Source organism: Adiantum capillus-veneris, chromosome 30 (assembly GCF_014529385.1).
Source record: "Adiantum capillus-veneris isolate H3 chromosome 30, ASM1452938v2, whole genome shotgun sequence".
In the NCBI taxonomy this organism is placed as follows: Eukaryota; Viridiplantae; Streptophyta; class Polypodiopsida; order Polypodiales; family Pteridaceae; genus Adiantum; species Adiantum capillus-veneris.
The window spans coordinates 33,180,369-33,201,764 of record NC_140960.1 but is presented as its reverse complement, the minus strand read 5'-3'; the positions used below and the strand labels follow the sequence as shown (position 1 = coordinate 33,201,764).

General features: G+C 45.3%; 1 protein-coding gene and 1 pseudogene across 1 annotated transcript in view; one reads left to right on the top strand and one right to left on the bottom strand.

Moving 5' to 3' along the window:
- Nucleotides 1-292: 292 nt before the first annotated feature.
- Nucleotides 293-2,633, bottom strand: LOC147417770 (subtilisin-like protease SBT1.6; annotated as a pseudogene).
- Nucleotides 2,634-4,133: 1,500 nt separating this feature from the next.
- LOC147417769 (putative pectate lyase 4) overlaps nt 4,134-21,396 on the top strand; it is a 40,769-nt gene continuing 23,506 nt past the window's right edge. The window contains exon 1 of the mRNA XM_086506886.1: nt 4,134-4,616. Within this exon, the coding sequence (XP_086363012.1) occupies nt 4,200-4,616 (417 nt within the window). The 5' untranslated portion in view covers nt 4,134-4,199. The remainder of the gene's footprint in view (nt 4,617-21,396) is intronic.

The following is a 21,396-nucleotide window of genomic DNA, read 5'->3' as shown; positions in this document are numbered from 1 at the left end:
ATTAGATCTAGATAACGGACCTTGCAATGTTGTCGAACTGGAGTCGTGCTTGTGCAATCAAAATGGCCACTGTTGTGAATATATGTACTCTCTGTCAGACACAAAACAAGAGTCAAGACAAATGCAAAACATAGAGGATATTGATTAAGCTTAAAGCAAAGCATATCTAACTTTATGTTCTATGTGTTGAACCATGCAAAAGCGTAGGCATGGAGAATTGGATGCAGATAACGGACCTTGAAGTGTTGTTGAGTTGGAGTCGTGGTTGCATCTCGGTCGTTCCCGCTTCGATCTATGTGTTCATAATTGCCATGCTTCCAGTAAAACTTTCCTTCTTCTCACTATTTGTTAGTGTCCTTGTGAATGTAGCCTCAAATGTGTTGCCCTTATTCCGATTATGAAGGGTAGTTTAAATCGCCCATCTTGTTTGGACTTCTTTCTCTATAGCAGATACCTGCACCCACAAATACACCCTGTATAGTTTTGACTACACTGAAAATCGGTGTAGTCTTGGAGCCATGCTCAGATCGATGTGGCCTACACCTTAAGCAGTCCTAACTGCTGTGGTTTCAATCCAGGCATTTGCTATTGCCAGTCCTGTGTTGTCCGTCACCTTTGCCGTTGCCACAAGTACGGATCGTATTGTTGGCGGGCTCCATGTGGGATGTACAACTTTGAGAAGTGCTGTCAACACTTGCCACATGTGAGCATGACATCGACGTGCCCAACAGGATATTGAAATCCTCTCTCCTTCTGTCTTCAACTAATCCTAAAGGTGCTTGGAATCCTATATTCCATGCGGCAAGGATGTTGACGCCAGGAGCAATGATGACAGGCTTCAAAATGTATTGCTGTCGCGCTCCATGCGGGATGTATAGCCTTGAGAAGTGCTGTCACACTTGCCACATGTGGGCATGACATCAACGAGCCCGACAGGATATTGAATCTCTCTCTCTCTCTCCTTCGGTATTCAGCCAATCCTAAGGGTGCTTGAAATCCTATCCATGCGGCAATGATGTTGATGCCAGGAGCAGTGATGGCAGGCTTCAAAATGTCCGGTGCAATGAGGTTAGAACTTAGGACCACGTGAAGAGAATGCAGCCATCATTGGAGTTGGCCTAATTCCAAGTTTAGTTCCTAGAAACTGTACATGAGCTGTTGGATTCTTAGTTGACTTGATGTATTGTAGGATCTCCTTCACCGAAGAGTGCCCAACCAAGGTAGCGGGGAGAATGTGGTGACCTAAAGTCCTCACCTTCCGAAACACCATTGCTGAGAATCATGCCGATACCACCGGCTTTAAAGACAGCTGCAAACCCCTTTGCTTCCTCATTTTTATCATCATGATCAACACAATATAGCACTGTCTTCCCCTTGATGGCATCAGATGAGAGCACATATGAAGACGTACACTCCCGGGCAAGAGATGCAATGCCACCCAGCACCACCACACTGCCTGCATATATAGACCAGTGGGTCGTCCCTTACTTTGGTATGCCATATGGACATGCCCTTGTACTCCTTCCCATTACCCAAGATTACCGGTGCCGGGAATTCTCTGTCAACTGAGCTTGCAGCAATGCTGAATATCCACAAAGCCACACTTGTAGTGCTTCCTCCAAGTGTTGGTCCAGCATTACCTACCGACATTTGCCATTGCAAGGAATGCACCTATCACAATCACATTTTTATTGTAGAATGGACGTGCTATTGTGCCACCAATAGACACAGAGATGACATCCACACCATCGAGAATGGCTGCGTCGAACCCCGCAAGAATTATATCAGAGTTAAAGCAAGATGAATTCCAGCAGACTTTGTACATTGCAATGCGTGCATGTGGTGCCGTGCCGCACCAGAGAGGCTAGCATCAAGTACAAACATGCCAGCGGCAATGGAGGACGTGTGTGTACCATGCCCATGACTGTCTCGGGGGGATGCATGGGAATCCAACGTTGCCGACGAGTGAGCCGAAAACCGCGACCTTGAAGCCACGGACGAAAGTGTGTGCACCGATGAGCTTGCGGTTGCAACGGGAGGAACTGAAGGTAGGTGATAATTCACATAAGCCTACCACCAGGGAGGCACAAGGGAAAAGTCAGCATTGTCACGGAAGTTATTGCGCTCATGCCAGATGCTGGTGTCGATGACATCGGCACCATGCTTACGGGCAGGCCAGATACCGGCAGTGGATCCGCCGATGGGAGAAGCTGCAAGGCTGAGGAAAGCAAGAGTGTGAGTGGTGAGGATCTCAACATTGCTGTCTTCGAAGGCGGTCTCTATCGAGGCGATCTGGCGGAGCTTTTGGACTTCGGTGGCGGTTTTTTTTAGGTGTTGTGCAAGCACCACATGGTGGCTTGTGGGCTCAAAGAGGAGAAAAAGAGCCTTTGGCTCACCAAGTAACCAGCAATCATGGAATTCCAAGTCATTGTGTCTTTTAAACCCCAAAACACGCCCTGAGCCATCTTCACACGTTGACAGTTCATAGAAAATTCGACGAGAGCATTTCCAATGGTCAATGTCCCTTGCAACTCATAACGAAAGCTCCATGTATGCATGAATTGGCCTTGCCATGAATCCTGTAGCTTGGTGCATGCTTCCAAAACATTCACAATGGAGGAAACATCTGCCATCTGATGCTAGATATTATCTACAAAGGTAGCATTCCATGCATATAAACTCTTTGCTGGTATCATGTCAGTCAACCTGCAACCATCATCACATTCGACATACATACTAATAAGCATGTCTTGTACCGAAAACTTCGAGTCAAGTCTAGAGTGTCACATTCTCAATAAATCCTGTATCCCTAGATTCTCTTATGGATGCAAGGAGAACATCATCTGGCTTTGTACTACTCTTGTGGATGCAAGGAGAACATCATTTGGCTATGTACTACTGACTTGCATTCTATAAAAAAGATGAGCCATACTGACTATAACCTGCTATTAATGTATTCCATGTGATGGTGCTCCCTCGTGTAGAGCGACTGGTGAAAAGCTATTGTTAGTGACTGCTCTACCCCTTGCTCTGCTAGCAACGTCAGTCAGAAAGATCTTCTAGCTATGGTGGGTTGCTAACCCTACAAAAGCATGAAGAATCTCAGGAAGTTTTTTGTTGTGAATTGTGTAGATTTGTTTGTATCTCATCAACAGGTGGACTCAAGGCGTGAATTGCAATGTAGGCATGGTTGTGTGTAAGTGCATTGGAAATTGGGACTTGCAAGGGTTTGCGTGCTTCTTCCTCAACAGTTAGCAACTTGTGCAACTGGAAAACAACAAAATGGCCATATCGGGATCCACCGAGTTCGATTCATATACCTAAAGCAGGCAATTGTCGACGCATATCTGCGAAATAAAAAGTTTTCCAATGGTGGTCTTTGTACTCTTTTCTGCTCTCTCTAGTGTGTTTGAACCACAGTGAGAGGGGCACCCTTTGATGTCACTGCAAATCCTTGGATATGGTACAAAACACTATTCATGCTTTTGCCTTGCATCAACTCTAGAGATTGTTTTTGCCAAAGTGCAACCTCTAGTCAGCAGCTCGTAGTTGCATGCAACATGCTCAGCCATAACTGGCCTACAACGCCCCCAAATTGCATACAAAATTGTCCCTTTGTTTGTGAGAGGTTTGACCAAGCACGACTTGAGGTCTTAAATTGAAAGGGTCTCTTTACTCTGCACTATCCACAAGAAGAAAAGAAACGAGTATACATGCTAGATCAAGCAAGAGCTCTCTGCATGCTAGATCAAGCACAAAACTCTCTGTAGACAAAATTTACAAGCATTTATACGCATGATGATGAGGGGGGCAGTTTTCTCTTTCCTCTCTTCCTTGCTTCAGAAGTTCTGATTGCCAGCGCTGCTTTTATGAAGCTTTGGACAAGAATGCAAGGAGCGCCCTACCCTACAAGACCCCGGCCAACTCCTGATTGTCGCTGCCTTCATCGCATGTGTGTCCTCAATAGTAGGAATCTGGGATTACGCATCTCCTTTCAAAAAAAAAAAAGCGTTTGTGCCGACGAAGTAATTACATATAGCGAATTTGCCCCTCCACGTGGCTCAGTCTTGTGCGGAGGAACTGAAAGAGGACATTAGCCTAGGCTCACCAAGTAAAGAAATTAGCCTGTGTAATGCACGCTGTCGAAGGCCTCTAAACGTTAGTGTGGGGAGGTGAAGGGGTGCGGCACGCGGAGAGGCATGCTGTTACGCGCCATTCTTAACGAGGAACGCCTGCAGACTCACCAAAGGTTATGTGAGATGGCGATCGCGATGGAGGGGCGACCTCTCTCTTTCACGAGTTCCTGCCTGCTTCCTCTCCTGCTGCTGCTTGCTTTCTCCCACGCAGCCCATGCAGAAGAACCCAACTTGAACCAGCAGATCGTCCTCAGAAACCTCCGCCGCGCTCGCTCTACCATCGCGCATGTGCAAACCCTCCCCTCCTTTGGCACCTCTCGGCTCTGCCTGCAGCAGTTGAAGAGCTCGTTGCACCTCATTGCTGACGCGGAGTCACAAGCCTTGTCTCAAGATTGGGAAGCTGCAAAGCAAATAGTTGCCTCTGCCATCCGTACAAATGTGGAATCTGTGTGCTGGAATGGCGCCATCCATGAGGATGAGGTACATTCATGTATTTTCCACTATGAGATAAAGTGTTTCTGTTACTTTTTGATGATCTTCATGAAGATTTCTTTTCTAGGGTTTGGGAATTCCAATGCAAACTATGCGTTGGAGACATCGGTAGGGATAATTGATTATAGATTTTTGACTGTGCTTACCTGCCACAAGCCCATCGCATAATGCTTGCTTTCACAAGGCTTGTTTACATCAGTTTACCCAAAAAAGAATCGATAGCTGTTAGCTAGAAGTTGATCTCTGTGTCGTCAACCTCCTGAACTTTCCTCTACTCTTTTACTCTGCATGAATGAAGGTTGAAAGGAATTGAGCTGGTCAATGGACTACTACATGTCGAGGGAACCCCTTGCTACACAGTCATTAAACCCAGTCTCCCTCAAATGGGCATATCCTATGGTTTTGCATTGCAACGATAGGTCGCATCCCGACAGGATGTTCGTCGAAAACGTGTTGTGTGCTTTGAACTGTACACTACAACTGGTCTGCATGTTGACCAGAGTATTATCAGCATGGTGCTGATATGTGACATTCCCAGACTAACAATGCCTTGTCAACATTGTGCGTGATTAGACATGCCTTTGAAATGCAGCCATAGGTGGCCACAAGTGGAGTGAAGTTATTGTTTTTTATCCTCCAAAATCAACCAGAACTTCCTTGTCCCAGCTCTATTGCATGTATTCTCTGTCTTCAACAGATTCTAGAGCTTCCTTTTTATCCTTTGCTGGTTGTGTCCTAAAATTGCGTAAAATTTCTGTGCCGCACTTACTGAGAACAGGCTACAGCTGTTCTTGGTGCTGTGCCTATTGGGTGTATACTAATCATGCATTGGGTGTGTATTGCAATCATTCATTACAGGGTACCACATCTCCAACAGCTGTTGTCACAGGATTTGCGGGGGCTTTTAAATGTGTTCCATAACTTACATATATGTTGACAGGGCACTTAGTAACAATTTTTGTGTGTGTTCAAAAGTGCACAGCGATAGGCTTGTTGACAAGCATTGGCAAACACGATCCCTCCCCCCCACATCCCCCCCCCCTCCCCCTTCAAACAGTGGCTCTTGTTATCGACTCGCATCTTGCATGCCAACTATAGGAAAATTGTGTTTGGAGAGAGGCTCTTGCTTGAGGGATAGGCTTCTAGAGAGAATCTTCCATTCTATAGGCGCTCTGAAAGAGCATAGATCCTCCTAGCCCTCGACTATCTCATTTAGACTTTGTTTGCCAACGTCAATGCTTTGTATAAGACCATATGCCTTCAACATGCAACCATGCGACCATAGAAACAATGCTTTGCACAATGCCACATGTCTCCAATATGCAACCGTAGGTGATTGTACCAAGAGGAGAGCACTCACTCCATATTTGCTGGAAACAGTGACAGCTTCTTGGCTTTGTACTTTAAGCCAATAAATGACATTTTGAATGTGAAGCTCATCCAAAACTTCCAAAAGTGCGTGCTTACATTTGATGAAGACAATTGAGAGCTTCATGTATCTAGGCTTTGGAGAGAAAGGCACGAATGTGGTTGTTTGTCGAGTGCAATGTCACCAAATTTCATTTGGCTGTCATTCATTGGCTACATTGCAAGCGGTTGACTATATTGCATTCAGTAAGACACTCTCCTATTGCATCCATTGAAAACATCCAGAGCTTTTCTTAAAGTCCGTCTGGGCTTGTCCTCCTAAAATTGCAGATGAAGAGATATATCGCGATAGGAATCCTTGCTTCACATTTTCTGGCTCCTTTCTCCATGTGAGTTTCGTGATTGTGTGGAGAAGTAGAAATTCTCTTCATATTGGTCTTATCTTTTCAAGGTTGTATTACTTCAAATCAGTACTATATAGTCAACTAACGAAAAATCTCCATACTAAGGAAAAAAAAGGCAACATGTCTCTTCTCCAACCTTGCTAGAACCGCTCCAGTATCTCAAGACCATTGTATTCAATGTGACCGATCTAGATGTGATGCAAAATAAGGAAGGCATCTTCGCTTCATATGTGCTATATCGACGAACAATTGTCCAACAATTGACAATGTCTAGTTGCATGAAGAGTAGGTCAGCTTGTTAAATCTCTCTCAAAGTTGAACAAGATACAACTTGGGACTCAGAATTGAACTTCAGACGTGTGTTTCCTTGTTTGGGGGGGCCAAATGTAGATCTATGAGGACACTATGCATTAAATTTGGAGTGGGCCTTGATCGGTGCCCTTTTGCGTGAGAAGACACAAAGCAAGTTGAGACCTTCATGCCGGAAACGAAGATTGAAGTTGCCCTACCTTCATTAACAGGGAACTCCAATGATGTCTTAATCAAGTGTCACGTGCACATCTAACCCTATGTGTACGTGGACAAGCTACTTCATGTCTAGGGTTCAGTCAGCTTAGGAATAGGAAGTGTTCTGGCACTTTTGTGAGTCTGTTTGCAGACGGTGCATGTCTAGGCACTTAGAGTAGATGCATATCCTTTGGTTGCACACAACATGATCATCAGATTACAGTTAGAACCCATTAGGAGCATTTTTACAGTGCATAGACCTATTTTCCCTATTTTAGCCAATTTTCACTAATTTTTACTTATTATTATCAAGTGAGTTTTGTCGGGAAATTGGGTAGGGAAAATTGGCTATGAATATATATATAAGAAAAGCTAGCGCTAGCATTCTCTGGCAGAAGAGGCAACAGGAACTTGTGTTCAAGAGGCACCTTCTCAGCAAGACCCCCCCTCGGGTAGTCAACATAGCGTTTACAGCCAGCAGGACAAAGACCAGCCTAGCATTTTTCATTAAGGACATCCGAGCGTTTTGCAGACAGCAGAACAAGCCTGGCGTTGGCAGATTCCAACAGTTTGCCTAGCGTTTTTGCAGCAGAACCCAAATCAGCCCTAGCGTTTTTGCATCAGCATGTCAACCTAGCGTTTTGCAGTTTCCGGCGACATTTCATCCCCTTTGCATCAGCGTTTTCAGTTTTCAGCAGTCAAACTCCGCAGTAGAACACCCAAACCTCGCAGATCTCACCTTCTCGCAGCAGATCCTTGCCGCACGGTGAGATCAGCCAAGGTTTGCAGATTCAGGCCGGAAAACACAGATTTCAGAATCTACGTTTTCAGCGAGCATCATCATCATCGCCGTCGTCACCGACAAAGTTAGAATTCAGCAGATACAAGATTTGCATATTTCAGCCAGTAGTGTTTTCAGATTTCAGCCCGTCTCGTCGTCGTCCTCATCGTTGTCGACATCGTCAGCAAGTCCATTGCATTGTAGAGATTTGTGAAATCTATAGTAGACCGCTCTCGCCATAGAGAGGGGGCCTTCGGAGGAGGGTTTGACAACTTTTCTGGTGTCATATTCTTCTCTCTCTATCTCTCAGTCTCAGCACCTTCATGCACAGTGTTCACCTGTTAGGTGCAGCGGAATGATTGTTTGCGCTTTGCTCAAGATGAGTGCTCTGAACTGTGCTCAAGGGTTCCTTTTAGTTCTTATGGAAGGGAGAGCCTTCCGTTGTTAATGGTAAGTGCTATGATCACAAACAAAGTGAATGGACACTCTGCGTGCAAGTGTATGAGACTGAGAAATAGAGAGAGAAGAGAGATACGACACCAGAGACGTAAAACCCTCTTGCGAAGGCCCCACTCTCGTCGGCGAGAGTGGTCGACTATTGATTGCACAAAGTGGTACAAGGACGATGCAAGGGACTGATGCAACCTGGGACTATGCTGATGACGACGACGACGACTTTAGGGCTGAAACCTGCGGTCTTCTAACTGCTGAATTTTGGGCTGATTCGGACTGTTGAAAAACGCTGGTCTGCTGCGTTTTTGGGAGGCTGAAAATGGGGGTATCTGCAAGTACTTAGTGCTGATTTGACCGCCGTACTTGATGCTGAAAATCTGCTGCAAAAACGCTCTCTTACTGCTGGAAAAAACGCTGATCTGAATGTGGTCGCTAGGGCTGAAAACGCTAGGAGTCTGGGATGCTGTCAAGGCTGAAAATCACAAACGTTGGCAGATCTGGATCGTTAATGAAAATGCTAGGCAAATCTGGGACTGTGGCGACACATGCAATGCTGAAAACGCCAGAGCTTGGAGAGGTATTGTTGGAGTCCAAAAACGCTAGGGGTGGGGAGGTGTTGGAGATGTCCAAAAACGCTAGGGTTGATGGTGCTTGAGGGTTCTTGCTGAGAAGAATGCATGTTGAGTGGGAAGCTCCTGCTGCCTCTTCTGCCATTGAGTGCTAACTTGGGTTTGCTTATATATTAACTTAGCAAAATTGCCCTACCTACTTTTGTTGGAAAGTCACTTAAAAATAATAAGTGAAAAATGTCAAAAATAGGGAAAATAGGCTAAATGCATTGGAAAATTCCGCTGACTGAATCTGATGGATTCTGAAGGGAATACTGATGATCATGCTGTGTGCAACTAGAGGATATGCATCTATACTAAGTGACTGGGCATGCACGGTCTACGAATAGACTCACAAAAAGTGCCAGATCTCTTCTAATCTAGACTTGACTGGACTGATTGAACCCTGATCATGCTGTAGCTTGTCCACGGACACATAGGGTTGGATGTGTCACGTGATATCCCCTCGTTTTCAAAGTGAGGTACTGGTACCGAACTGTATGGCGTCGAAGGAGATGGCCAATAGCATCCGGAATCCTAGAAGGGACTCTTCGTGGGCCCACTTTGATGTGTGGGTCGTGCGGTACTTGAACTTCATAAAGGTCTGCAACGCTTGCTTCTTTGGGCAGCGCCGAAAGCGACACAAAGTCTTCTGTGGCTCCTTCGATGCTTCAATTTCGTCGAGAGTCCTGCTTCTTTCTTCTTCAAGAATCTGCATGGTTGAAAATTCCTGAAACCATTTCCAACACAAAACCATGAACATACCCATTCCATGTAAAGTGAAGGGAAAAAATCTTGTCTTCTCTAAAGACTGTGTATGCAATGTAGATGAACATAGAGACGGAGTGACATCCTGTTCATCAAACATATGCAAACAATGAGATCGAATCTTTCTCTTATGATCTAGAGCAATCAACTTTGACAATTCACAACGGAAATGCCCATGCTTGGTGCTCGTACTTTCATGTGCTCTTTCTACAAATGTGTCATGCCAAAAAAGAGAGACGGAATGTGACTTCCTTGAATGCATACTTTTCAGCTTTTCATGAAAAATCCGCATATATTCGTGCTCATCCGTGAGAGAAACATGTTCAATATACAATATGTCATGCCTAGGAAAAGGGATCCCATAACGATGCTGACTAAAATACAGGAAATGATCACGAATGAAACATTCGAACAATGCGTGCGTATCAATCATGCGAACACATAATACTTCCTGTGAGGGTTCTTTGGACCTAGGCTCGAGAGCCAAGATCGATCCTTCGTGATTGATCGAATCTGCAACGAGGTTAGCTTCGCTAGAAAAAGCATCCACTAACACATCATCCTGGTGGACAACCACATCTTCTTCATGCAACTCATCATGCTTGTGAGAAATCACATCTTGATCATGCAAATCATCATGCTTATCTTTGTCATCCAAACCATCATGTAAATCATTATCATTCAAATCATCATGCTTCTCATAATCATGCAAATTCTGTGTGTCATGCTGTGGAGAAAAAGAGACTGAGAGAGTCTCCTTCTCCTGAATCCTTTCAATCTTGTCCTGCATATTAGCAATGAGAGAGGGAGAATGAACAATGTCCTCTCCATGAATGACAATATGAGAATCACTTAAGGCATTGAGAGTTAAAGTGTTAGCCGCAAAATCTATGAGAGCGTTATTATCACGAAACCATCGAATGCCCAAAATCATAACACATCCTGAGAGAGGAGAAACAACAAATCGTCTAGTGAAGGTAGCTTGTTGAATTCCAAAAAACACATCAAGGCACTCCTCCGTGGGGAGAGCGTCCATACCGGGAACAAAGCCAGAGACCTCAATAGGAGATCTCGGACTAACTTCGAGGCGGGCTCTCTCAACAAGAGAGGGACTGATCACATCATGCATACTACTTGGGTCAAACAATATGACAAAACGTTGCTCCGACGTACGACCATAACATTTAATGAGAGAATCATTAATGGGAGGGTCAGGAGAAACGTGGGGCACACTCGTGTTATCATTCATTGCATTGACAGATGAAGTGGGTTGTGTGGATTCTTTAGATTCATTCGATTCAAGCTTAGGACATGTTCTTTTTATGTGACCCTTAATGTGACAATGAAAACAACGACCTTTCTTAGAATAAGTGCTTTGCTCTTCCGACGTGATGTATCCTTCTACAATTCCTTGTGCTACCTTTTCATCTGGAGTAAGCTTAGGTTTAGCAATTGTGTTTGCCTTACCCTTAGATTCATTGAAAGAATTCTTTTCTGAGAGACTGTTGGAAGATTGGTTAGAAGAGTTACCATTTTTACGAGTCTTACCGTTCTTACCGTTTTGAGGGTTCTGAGAAGTCTGCGAGGTACTTGTGGAAGTCTTGTTCTCCTTAGGCTTTCCCTTGTTGTGCTTCATCTCCTGTGCGAGAGTAATCGCTACCGCCTTGTTGAGATCGATTGGATCGAGTACCTCGACATCGTACTTGATATACTCGTCCAATCCAAAGAGAAAAGCCTCTTTGCGCTCATCATTCGATTTTCGTAATTGAGTGCCTAGCTGCAAAACACGATTAGAAAAAGACATAACCGGCATACCATTTTGCTTGAGAGCGCGCCAATCGTCCTTCAATCGTGCGAGGTACTCAGGTGGCATAAACCGCGCCTTGAGCTTGTCTTGGAAATTAGCCCAATTGAAGGAAAAGGGGCGTGAATTCGTCGGCTTCCTCTAGGTGCGCGGCTAGCTGTGCCTCTTTCCATGCGTGGTACCAATTGATGGCATCACTAGCAAGGTACATAGCTGCCGTCAAAACTTTGCTATTTCCTGTCTTCTTAGTTGTCGCAAAATAAGCATTAAATTGATGCAACCAAGAACGAATAACCGTAGCATCCATCTTACCGTCATACTTACTGAAAGTCAACTTCTCTGTGCCTGGATGGTTGGAATCCGCATCATGGCTTGCACCACTTGAGGAACTCCCACGATCTTTGGGTGGTTCGGTCTTCGAGGCAAGTACCTGTCGAACCAATTCTTGAGTTCGTAGTTCTCATTGAGCCTCTCGCTCAATCTCCAAGGTCGCGCTTCGTGCTGCCTCTTCCGCCTTTCTTTGTTTGCGTGCGTCGCGCTCGCGTTCTAGAGTAAGGCGATTTGCTTCTTGCTCGCGGTCCTTAGCAAGGCGATTTGCTTCTTGTTTGTCCATCATGGCCATCATCTGCTTGACCATCATCTCCATAGGAGTTAGTACAACTCGTGGCGTAGATGGCGAAGGGGGAGGGTCGAAAAAATCTCCTGGTGGGGAAAAATCTTTGCCGCCTCTCTCATGCTCATCACCTGTATGCGAAGTATCCATTCCGCTTCGGGTGACGACCATGCACTATGATCTTTGGTTCTTAAGTTCACGAGGAACTTGGGTTCTTGAGGGTCTTGGGTTCTTGAGGATCTCGAGGTTCTTGAGGTTTTCTTTTGCTTGCAAACAGTGTTTGAGAAGGATCTTCTCTTCACCCGAGTTCTACTCCTTTCTGCGGGCGCACCCCTTGGCGGCCTTGCGCTCACACCAAGGTTGCTTTTTCCCACCTCACGTCGATTGGCTGGCCGCTAAGTGCACGGTCCGCTCTCAATGAGTGAAAAGAGACACAAGGGGAGGCTGGACAAGCCCTTCTTTCCTGGGATTCCTGTCACTCTTCAAAACCACGAGTAGGAATCGACACGCCCAAGCGAACTTGGGTTCGTGCGACCGCAACAAGCAAAAAAAATTCTTGTGGTTTTTTCCTTGAGTGATACAAAACACTGCCAAAGCTCTGATACCAATGTAAGGTGCAGCGGAATGATTGTTTGCGCTTTGCTCAAGATGAGTGCTCCGAACTGTGCTCAAGGGTTCCTTTTAGTTCTTATGGAAGGGAGAGCCTTCCGTTCTTAATGGAAAGTGCTATGATCACAAACAAAGTGAATGGACACTGTGCGTGCAAGTGTATGAGACTGAGAGATAGAGAGAGAAGAGAGATACGACACCAGAGACGTTGTAAAACCCTCCTCCGAAGGCCCCACTCTCGTTGGCGAGAGTGGTCGACTATTGATTGCACAAAGTGGTACAAGGAGGATGCAAGGGACTGATGCAACTTGGGACCTATGCCGACGACGACGACGGGGATGACGACGACGACTTTAGGGCTGAAATCTGCGGTCTTCTAACTGCTGAATTTCGGGCTGATTCGAACTGTTGAAAAACGCTGGTCTACTGCGTTTTTGGGAGGCTGAAAATGGGGGTATTTGCAAGTACTTAGGGCTGATTTGACCGCCGTACTTGATGCTGAAAATCTGCTGCAAAAACGTTGTCTTACTGCCGGAAAAAACGCTGATCTGAAGGTGGTCGCTAGGGCTGAAAACGCTAGGAGTCTGGGCTGCTGTCAAGGCTGAAAATCACAAACGCTGGCAGATCTGTATCGTTAATGAAAACGCTAGGCAAATCTGGGACTGTGGCGACACATGCAATGCTGAAAACGCCAGAGCTTGGAGAGGTATTGTTGGAGACCAAAAACGCTAGGGGTGGGGAGGTGTTGAAGATGTCCAAAAACGCTAGGGTTGATGGTGCTTGAGGGTTCTTGCTGAGAAGAATGCATGTTGAGTGGGAAGCTCCTGTTGCCTCTTCTGCCATTGAGTGCTAACTTGGGTTTGCTTATATATTAACTTAGCAAAATTGCCCTACCTACTTTTGTTGGAATGTCACTTCAAAATAATAAGTGAAAAATGCCTAAAATAGGGAAAATAGGCTAAATGCACTGGAAAATTCCCCTGACTGAATTTGATGAATTCTGAAGGGAATACTGATGATCATGCTGTGTGCAACCAGAGGATATGCATCTATACTAAGTGACTGGGCATGCACGGTCTACGAATAGACTCACAAAAAGTGCCAGATCTCTTCTAATCTGGACTTGACTGGACTGACTGAACCCTGATCATGCTGTAGCTTGTCCACGGACACATAGGGTTGAATGTGTCACGTGACATCACCACTTTGTTTGTGATACTCTCCCATTAAAGGAACGGAAGGCTCTCCCTTCCGTAAGTAAAAGGAACCTTGAGCACAGTTTGGAGCACTCATCTTGAGAAAGAACAACATTCATTTCCGCTGCACCTAACATTGTTATTAGAGCTTTGGCAGTGTTCTGTATCACTCAAGGAAAGAACCACAGGATTTTTTTTTGCTTGTTGCGGTCGCACGTAACCCAAGTCCTCTTGGGTGTGTCGATTCCTAATCGTGTCTTTGAAGAGTGACAGGAAACCCAGGAAAGAAGGGCTTGTCCAACCTCCCCTTGTTTCTCTTTTCACTCATTAAGAGCGGACCGTGCACTTAGCGGCCGGCCAATCGACATGAGGTGGGAAAAAGCAACCTTGGTGTGAGCGCAAGGCCGCCAAGGGGTGCGCCCGCGGGAAAGAGAAGAGCTCGGGTAAGAGAAGATCCTTCTCTAACACAGATTGCAAGCTAAAGAAGAACTCAAGATCCTCACGAACCTCGAGAACCCCAAGACTGAAGACCCCCAAGAACCCAAGTTCCTTGTGAACTTAAGAACCCACGACTTCAGTGTAAGGTCATCACCCGAAGCGTAATGGATACTTCGCATGGAGGTGATGAGCATGGAAGTGGCGAAGAAGAATTTTTCCCCACTGGGAGGGTTTTCTGATCCTCCCCCTTCCCCATATACGCCAAGGATTGTACCAACTCCTATGGAGGCTTTGGTCAAGACGATGATGGACATGATGAGAGCGTGGCACGAAGAAAGAATGGCAGCCATAGAGCGTGAGCACGAAGAAAGAATAGCCGAATTGGATCGCGAGCGCGAAGAAAGACAGTTAGAGCGTGAAGCGCAGAAAGACCAACGAGAGAGAGTTGTTCATTCTTCATCTCTTATTTCTAATATGTAAGCGAAGATTGGAAAGAAACAAGAGAAGGAGACTCTCTCAGTCTTGTCTTCTCCAAAGCATGATACACATGAATTGCATGATAATGATAAGCATGATGAATTGCATGATAATGATGTGATTATTCACGATTATGATGATTTGCAGGATAAAGATGTGATTATTCACGAGCATGATGATTTGTATGATCACGACGTGATTGTTCACATGGATGATGGTTTAGTTGATGCTTTTTCTAGCGAAGATAACCTCATTGCAGATTCGATCAATCACGAAGAACCGATCTTGGCTCTCGAGTTGAGGTCCAAAGAATCCCCAAAGGAGGATTCGATCAATCACGAAGAATCGATTTTGGCTCTTGTATTTTAGTCACCGTCATTATGTGATCCCTTTTCATAGGCATGCCATATTGTACGATGAGCACGATTCACTCATGAATGAGCACGGATGTATGCTGATTTCTCATGAAAAGATGAAATGTTTGCATTCAAGGAATTCACATTCAATGTCTCTTCCTTGGCATGACACAGTATTAGAAAGAGCACAAGACGGATTGAGCACCAAGCATGGGTATTTCCATTGTGATTTGCCACAGTTGATAAGGATAGATCAGAAAGACAAGATTCGATCTCACTGTTTGCGTGTGTTTGATGAACGGTTTGACACTCTGTCTCTATGTTCATCTACATTGCATGCACATTCTTTGAAGAAGACTAGAATTTTTCCAGTCACTTTACATGGAATGGGTATGTTCATGTTTTTGTGCTGGAAGTGGTTTCGGGAATTTTCATCCTCGGAGATTCTTGAAGAAGGTAGACGCATGACTATAGACGAAGTTGAAGCATTGAAGATGACCGTGTCGCTTTCAGCGGGGTCCAAAGAAGAAGGCTTTGCAGACCTTTATGAAGCTCAAGTATTGCACGACCCACACATCAGAGTGGGCCGGCGAAGAGTCCTTTTCAGGATTCTGGACGTTGTTGGCGATCTCCCTCGACGCCATACAGTTCGGGACCAGTACCTCACTTGAAAAAGGAGGGGATGTCACGTGCACATCTAACCCTATGTGTACGTGGACAAGCTACTTCGTGTCTAGGGTTCAGTCAGCTTAGGAATAGGAAGTGTTCTGGCACTTTTGTGAGTCTATTCGTAGACCGTGCATGTCCAGGCACTTAGAGTAGATACATATCCTCTTGTTGCACACAGCATGATCATTAGATTACAGTTAGAATCCATCAGGAGCATTTGTACAGTGCATAGACCTATTTTCCCTATTTTAGCCAATTTTCACTTATTATTATTAAGTGACTTTTGTTGGGAAACTGGGTAAGGCAAATTGGCTATGAATATGTATAAGAAAAGCTAGCGCTAGCATGCTCTGGCAGAAGAGGTAGCAGGAACCTTGTGTTCAACAGGCACCTTCTCAGTAAGACCCCCCCCCCCCGGGCAGTCAACCTAGCGTTTTCAGCCAATAGGACAAAGACCAGCCTAGCGTTTTTCATCAAGGACAGCCCAACATTTTGCAGATAGCAGAACAAGCCTGGCGTTAGCAGATTCCAGCAATTTGCCTAGCGTTCTTGCAACAGAACCCAAATCAGCCCTAGTGTTTTTGCATCAGCATGTCAACCTAGCGTTTTGTAGTTTTCGGCAACATTTCAGCCCCTCTGCATCAGTGCTTTCAGTTTTCAGTAGTCAGACTCCGCAGTAGAACCCCCGAACTTCGTAGATCTCACCTTCTCGCAGCAGATCCTCGCCGCACGGTCAGATCAGCCAAGGCTTGCAGATTCAGCCCGGAAAACACAGATTTTAGCATCTGTGTTTTCAGCGCGTCGTCGTCGCATCGTTGTCATCGCCATCGTCACGGACACAGAGTCAGAATTCAGCAGATACAAGATTTGCAGATTTCAGCCAGTACCATTTTTAGATTTCAGCCGGTCTCCTCGTCGACATCATCAGCAAGTCCATTGGATTGTAGAGATTCGTGCAATCTATAGTAGTCCGCTCTCGCCATAGAGAGTGGGGCCTTCGGAGGAGAGTTTGACTACTTTTCTGGTGTCGTATTCTTCTCTCTCTATCTCTCAGTCTTAGCACCTTCATGCACAGTGTTTACCACTTTGTTTGTGATCACTTGCACTCTCTCATTAAAGGAATGGAAGGTTCTCCCTTCCGTAAGTAAATGGAACTTTGAGCACAGTCCGGAGCACTCATCTTGAGAAAGAACAACATTCATTTCCGCTGCACCTAACATCAAGCTTGGAGCAAATTAGCCGGTCAGTCCCCAATGCATAGAAGCATGCTAAGAGAGGAGAGGTCTTCATGAGGAAACGTAACCACAAAGCGCTCTTATCTTTGTGAAATGGAGTAAATCAGCTTGTTAAGTAACTTGATCAAACATTGAACAAGCCAAATGTCACAAAGTGATGACGTGGCGGACAACAGAAACCCTAATTTCTGCCAAAAACCCTAAAATTCGTGCAAACCCTAATTTTTGCCAAAAACCCTAATTTCCGAAAATCGCGGAGGCGGATTATTATTATTATTATTATTTTGGAAAATGATGAGCGACGCGAATTTTGCTTTTGCTTTTTTTTATAAAAAAAAAGAAAAAGAGTCTCTAAGAGAGAGAGAGAACTGATGCTTTTGATTTTAAAAGCTTTTGGGGCTCTGCTTTTGGGCATCCCTTGTAACCTTTAAATTAGTGGTGAGGGCCTCACTTCTCAGAGCATCTGGACCGCAGAGTCTGAGAGTGAAACCCTACCGCTCTCTTGTACTTTGATGATTGATTAATATAAAAAGAAATACCGAAAGGGGCGCCAGTCTTTGGGGCCAATATCTCTAGGCACGGAACTCCGCCGGGCCAGTGCAAATCTATTGTGATCTGTGAATTATTTTGAAGTGGTTATTTGGTGCTGTCGCGGTTGATTCTTGACTTGGAGTGTCCAAGTTTGTTACAGTGGTATCAGAGCACGGCCGATTTCTCTTCTACGGGAAATCCGATCCCCGAATTTTTTTCCGCGGCACCTATGGCTTCAGGCAATGATCAGTCGACTCCCTTTGCATCTGGAGATGCGGGCTGGGATCACAACGAAGATTCAGGCAGAGAGTATGGCCCGCCTCGGCCTACTCAGGCGGAGCAAACAGAGATGGAGTGTCGTCAATTGATCGGCGATGCAACAAAGATGATGCTCAATTTTGCCAAGGACCCGAAGATGGCAAAATATATGAACCAGACCTCTTTGGAAGAGGTACAGACGGAGTGGAAGAGAACCACAACACCACTCCCGAAACCCGCTCTCAAGAAACCTTCTGCCTCCAAGAAATATACGGAGAAGGAACTGGAGAACGTGGTTGATGCACGGATTGCTCAGCTTTTCGACGTGCAAAAGAAAGGCAAAAAGCACGGCAAAAAGCAAAACAAAGGTACTGACTTCCCGGGATATTTGGGTCGTCAGTCTACATTCGACAAAGCAAAGAAACGGAAGAAGCGTGTTCGATTTGAAGGAGTACCCAGTTCTTCTTCTTCTTCTTCTGACAGTTCTTCTAGCTCCTCGGATTAGAGCGAAGAAGACAGAAAAAAAGCAAAAAGCGAAGCAAGACACAAAGCTTCGGAACGGGCAAGAAAAAGGCAAAGAAGGCTACATCTCGCTCAGAGACTGACAGTTCTACTGAGGACTCGTCTACAGACAGCTCAGATTCCGATGACGGAAAGTTTTATGCGAACAAGAAGAATTTTTACAAAGCCAACCAGTATGACTTTCTCGAAGATAAAAGCAAGAAAGTCCGAGAGTTTAAGGAAGGTGGCCACTCGATCAAGTTTGATACTTTTCAGGATACTCAAATGCTTCGAAGGCTGTGTCTTTTATATAGCAGTTTGACATCGCTTTCGCGGGAGGACGCTATTCAGAGCACTCCAAGATTCGGAGAGCTACCTCTTACTTTAAGGGGAATGCTCATACTTGGTGGTCCGCGCTTCTATTAAGCAAGACTGTGCCAGTTACATGGCTGAAATTCAAGAGGCTTTTTATTTCTTCTTGGTTGACTCAAGAGTTTGAGCAAGATATACGAGCTGCTTGGAACCATCTCCGGATGACCAAGAGCGATACAGTGAATTCTTATTGTGAAAGATTCTGGAGCTCTTTTCTACCCACCTCTTCATTCAAGAAGATCTCGTTCAGAGAACAGATTGAGCGGTTTACCTTGGGTCTACCTACAGAGATCCGAGATCACTGCTTGGAACAGAAGTCAGCTTCTATTCAGGAGTTGATGAGTCATGCGAAGCGGGGCTTTGCCATTCACTGTGGCAATCTGACCTACCCCACAGATGAGGCCATGACACAACGAGCCGAACAGACTTCTGGGAATGAAAGTAGAATGAAAAAGAGCAACCCAGAGAAAAAAAAAAAGGATGCACGACCCAAGCTTACTCCTGAGGAGAGAGCTCGCTTCATCAGAGAGGGGAAGTGCTTTGGATGCGGGGAACATGGACATATTTCCGCGAAGTGCCCTGATAAGGCACAGAAAGAACAGAATGATAAAGACGACGACAGGTCTGAGAGTTCGAGAGCAGCTGAGGAATGTGGCAGAAAAGGCAGATAGAAAAGTAGAACTGGTACCACATGGCGTGGGACTTGCACCGAATCAAATGAATGAAAGTACAAACTTTGCCGTTTTTTTTAGGGCAAAGTGAAGGATCAGGAAGCTCTTTTGAAGGAGCCAAGGCCAACTTCTTTTCACTTGGAATTGGCGGCTCGATTTGGAACTACGCCCGACAGACTGACGCCACAGGCGGAGGTAGTTCGACCGGCACCCGGATGGGACGTTGCCATTACACCGAGCATTGGCAAACTTCGTTTGCAATGACAGGGGTGTTCAGGGCACGCGAGTGACGTTCTACTCGGGATCCCTTGGTACCACAAGAACTACGCCGTGGTTGACTACCGGGCCGAGAAAGCGACTTTGATAAATGAAGGGCTTAGAGATTGTACTTGATGAACTTCAGTTTTCTTACTCATTCTTTTGGGAGAACTGAACGATGGATAAAGGTTGAATATGTTTTGACCTGAAGAAAAGAACGCCAAGATTTTTTTTTTAATTTTTTTTTCTCCACGCTCATGCCGATTGCTTTTGAGAGGGCTTGAAGATCATACCATTGATCTAATATCTGGAAGCATGCCACCGAATCGGCCACCTTATTGTGTGAGCCGAGTACAGAATGAAAAGATTATGAACTCAGTGAAAGACGGATCTTGGAGAATGTGCATCGATTATAGCACTCTCAACTAAATCACCATCAAGAACAGATTTCCGATTCCTAGGATCGATGATATACTCGACAGGTTACAGGGATCCTCGTGCTTTAGCAGGATTGACTTGAAGAGTGGATACCATCAGATCAGGATAGCGCCAGGAGATGTCTACAAGACAGCTTTTCGGACGACTTTTGGGTTATTTGAGTTTTTGGTGATGCCTTTTGGCTTAACCAATGCTCCTGCGACATTTAACCGGATGATGGATAGGATTTTTCGAGAGTACAGGCTATTTGTTGGCACTTTCTTTGACGACATCATTGTTTTCTCGAAGAATGAGGCAGAACACAGAGATCATCTGCTTCAAGTCTTTCAGGCATTACGAGATCACACATTAGTGATTAATGCTAAGAAAAGTGAATTTTTCCTACCAGAGATACACTTTTTGGGACACATTGTGTCAACGCAGGAGTGCAAATGAAGCCAGCCAAGATAGAGACTATCCGTGATTGGCCCGATTTGAGGAATGTCCATGAAGCTAGAAGCTTCTTGGGACTGTGTTCGTACTACAGGCGGTTCATACGAAAGTTTGCAGAGGTTGCTTCCCCTTTGCATACCTTGACACAGAAAGGAGTACCTTTTTCGTGGGGACCCACAGAGGTGACTGCCTTTCGGACATTGAAAGAGAAATTGACTACGAGACCTATTTTGACTTTGTCGGACTTGCAGAAGTCATTTGAAGTATATTGTGATGCTTGTGGTCGTAGTCTGGGTGCGGTCTTGATGCAAGAAGGCCATGTCATAGCTTACGAGAGCCGTTTGTTCTCTAGGCCGGAGATGACAGCACAGATTTATGAGAAAGAGCTTTTGGCGGTTATCCATGCTCTTACTCAGTGGCGGCATTACCTACTCGGAGCGGATTTTACTGTCTTTACAGACCATCAGAGATTGCGCTACTTCTTGTCACAGAAGCAGCTTTCGGAAAAGAAGATGCGGTGGGTGAACATCTTGTCACAGTTCCACTTCCAGATTGTCCATGTGCAGGGACAGAAGAATGTGGTGGCAGATGCTTTGTCTCGGAAACCGTTGTTTCTGGCTATTTCCGCGATACATCATAGGAGCTTCGAGGATATGGTCGATCAGTGTGCCACAGATATAGATTTTGCAGATATTTTCACACGGATACAGGATGGGGAGACAGTAGCTGGATACTCCCTTCAGGAAGGCTACTTGATGAAAAAGACTATGTTGTGCGTTACACAGCCGTTGAGGAAAAAGGTTATGACTGATTGCCACTGTCCACCTTTTACGGGTCACCGCGGCATTGCTACCACCATGAAAGGGGTAGAGAGAGATTTCTTTTGGCGGAGACTGAAGAAGGATATGGAAGAGTTTGTGCGCAGTTGCTTGGTATGCCAGAAGGTCAAGTTTGACAGGCATAAGGCACAGGGATTGTTACAGCCTTTACTCATACCCACCCGCCCCTGGGAAAATATTGA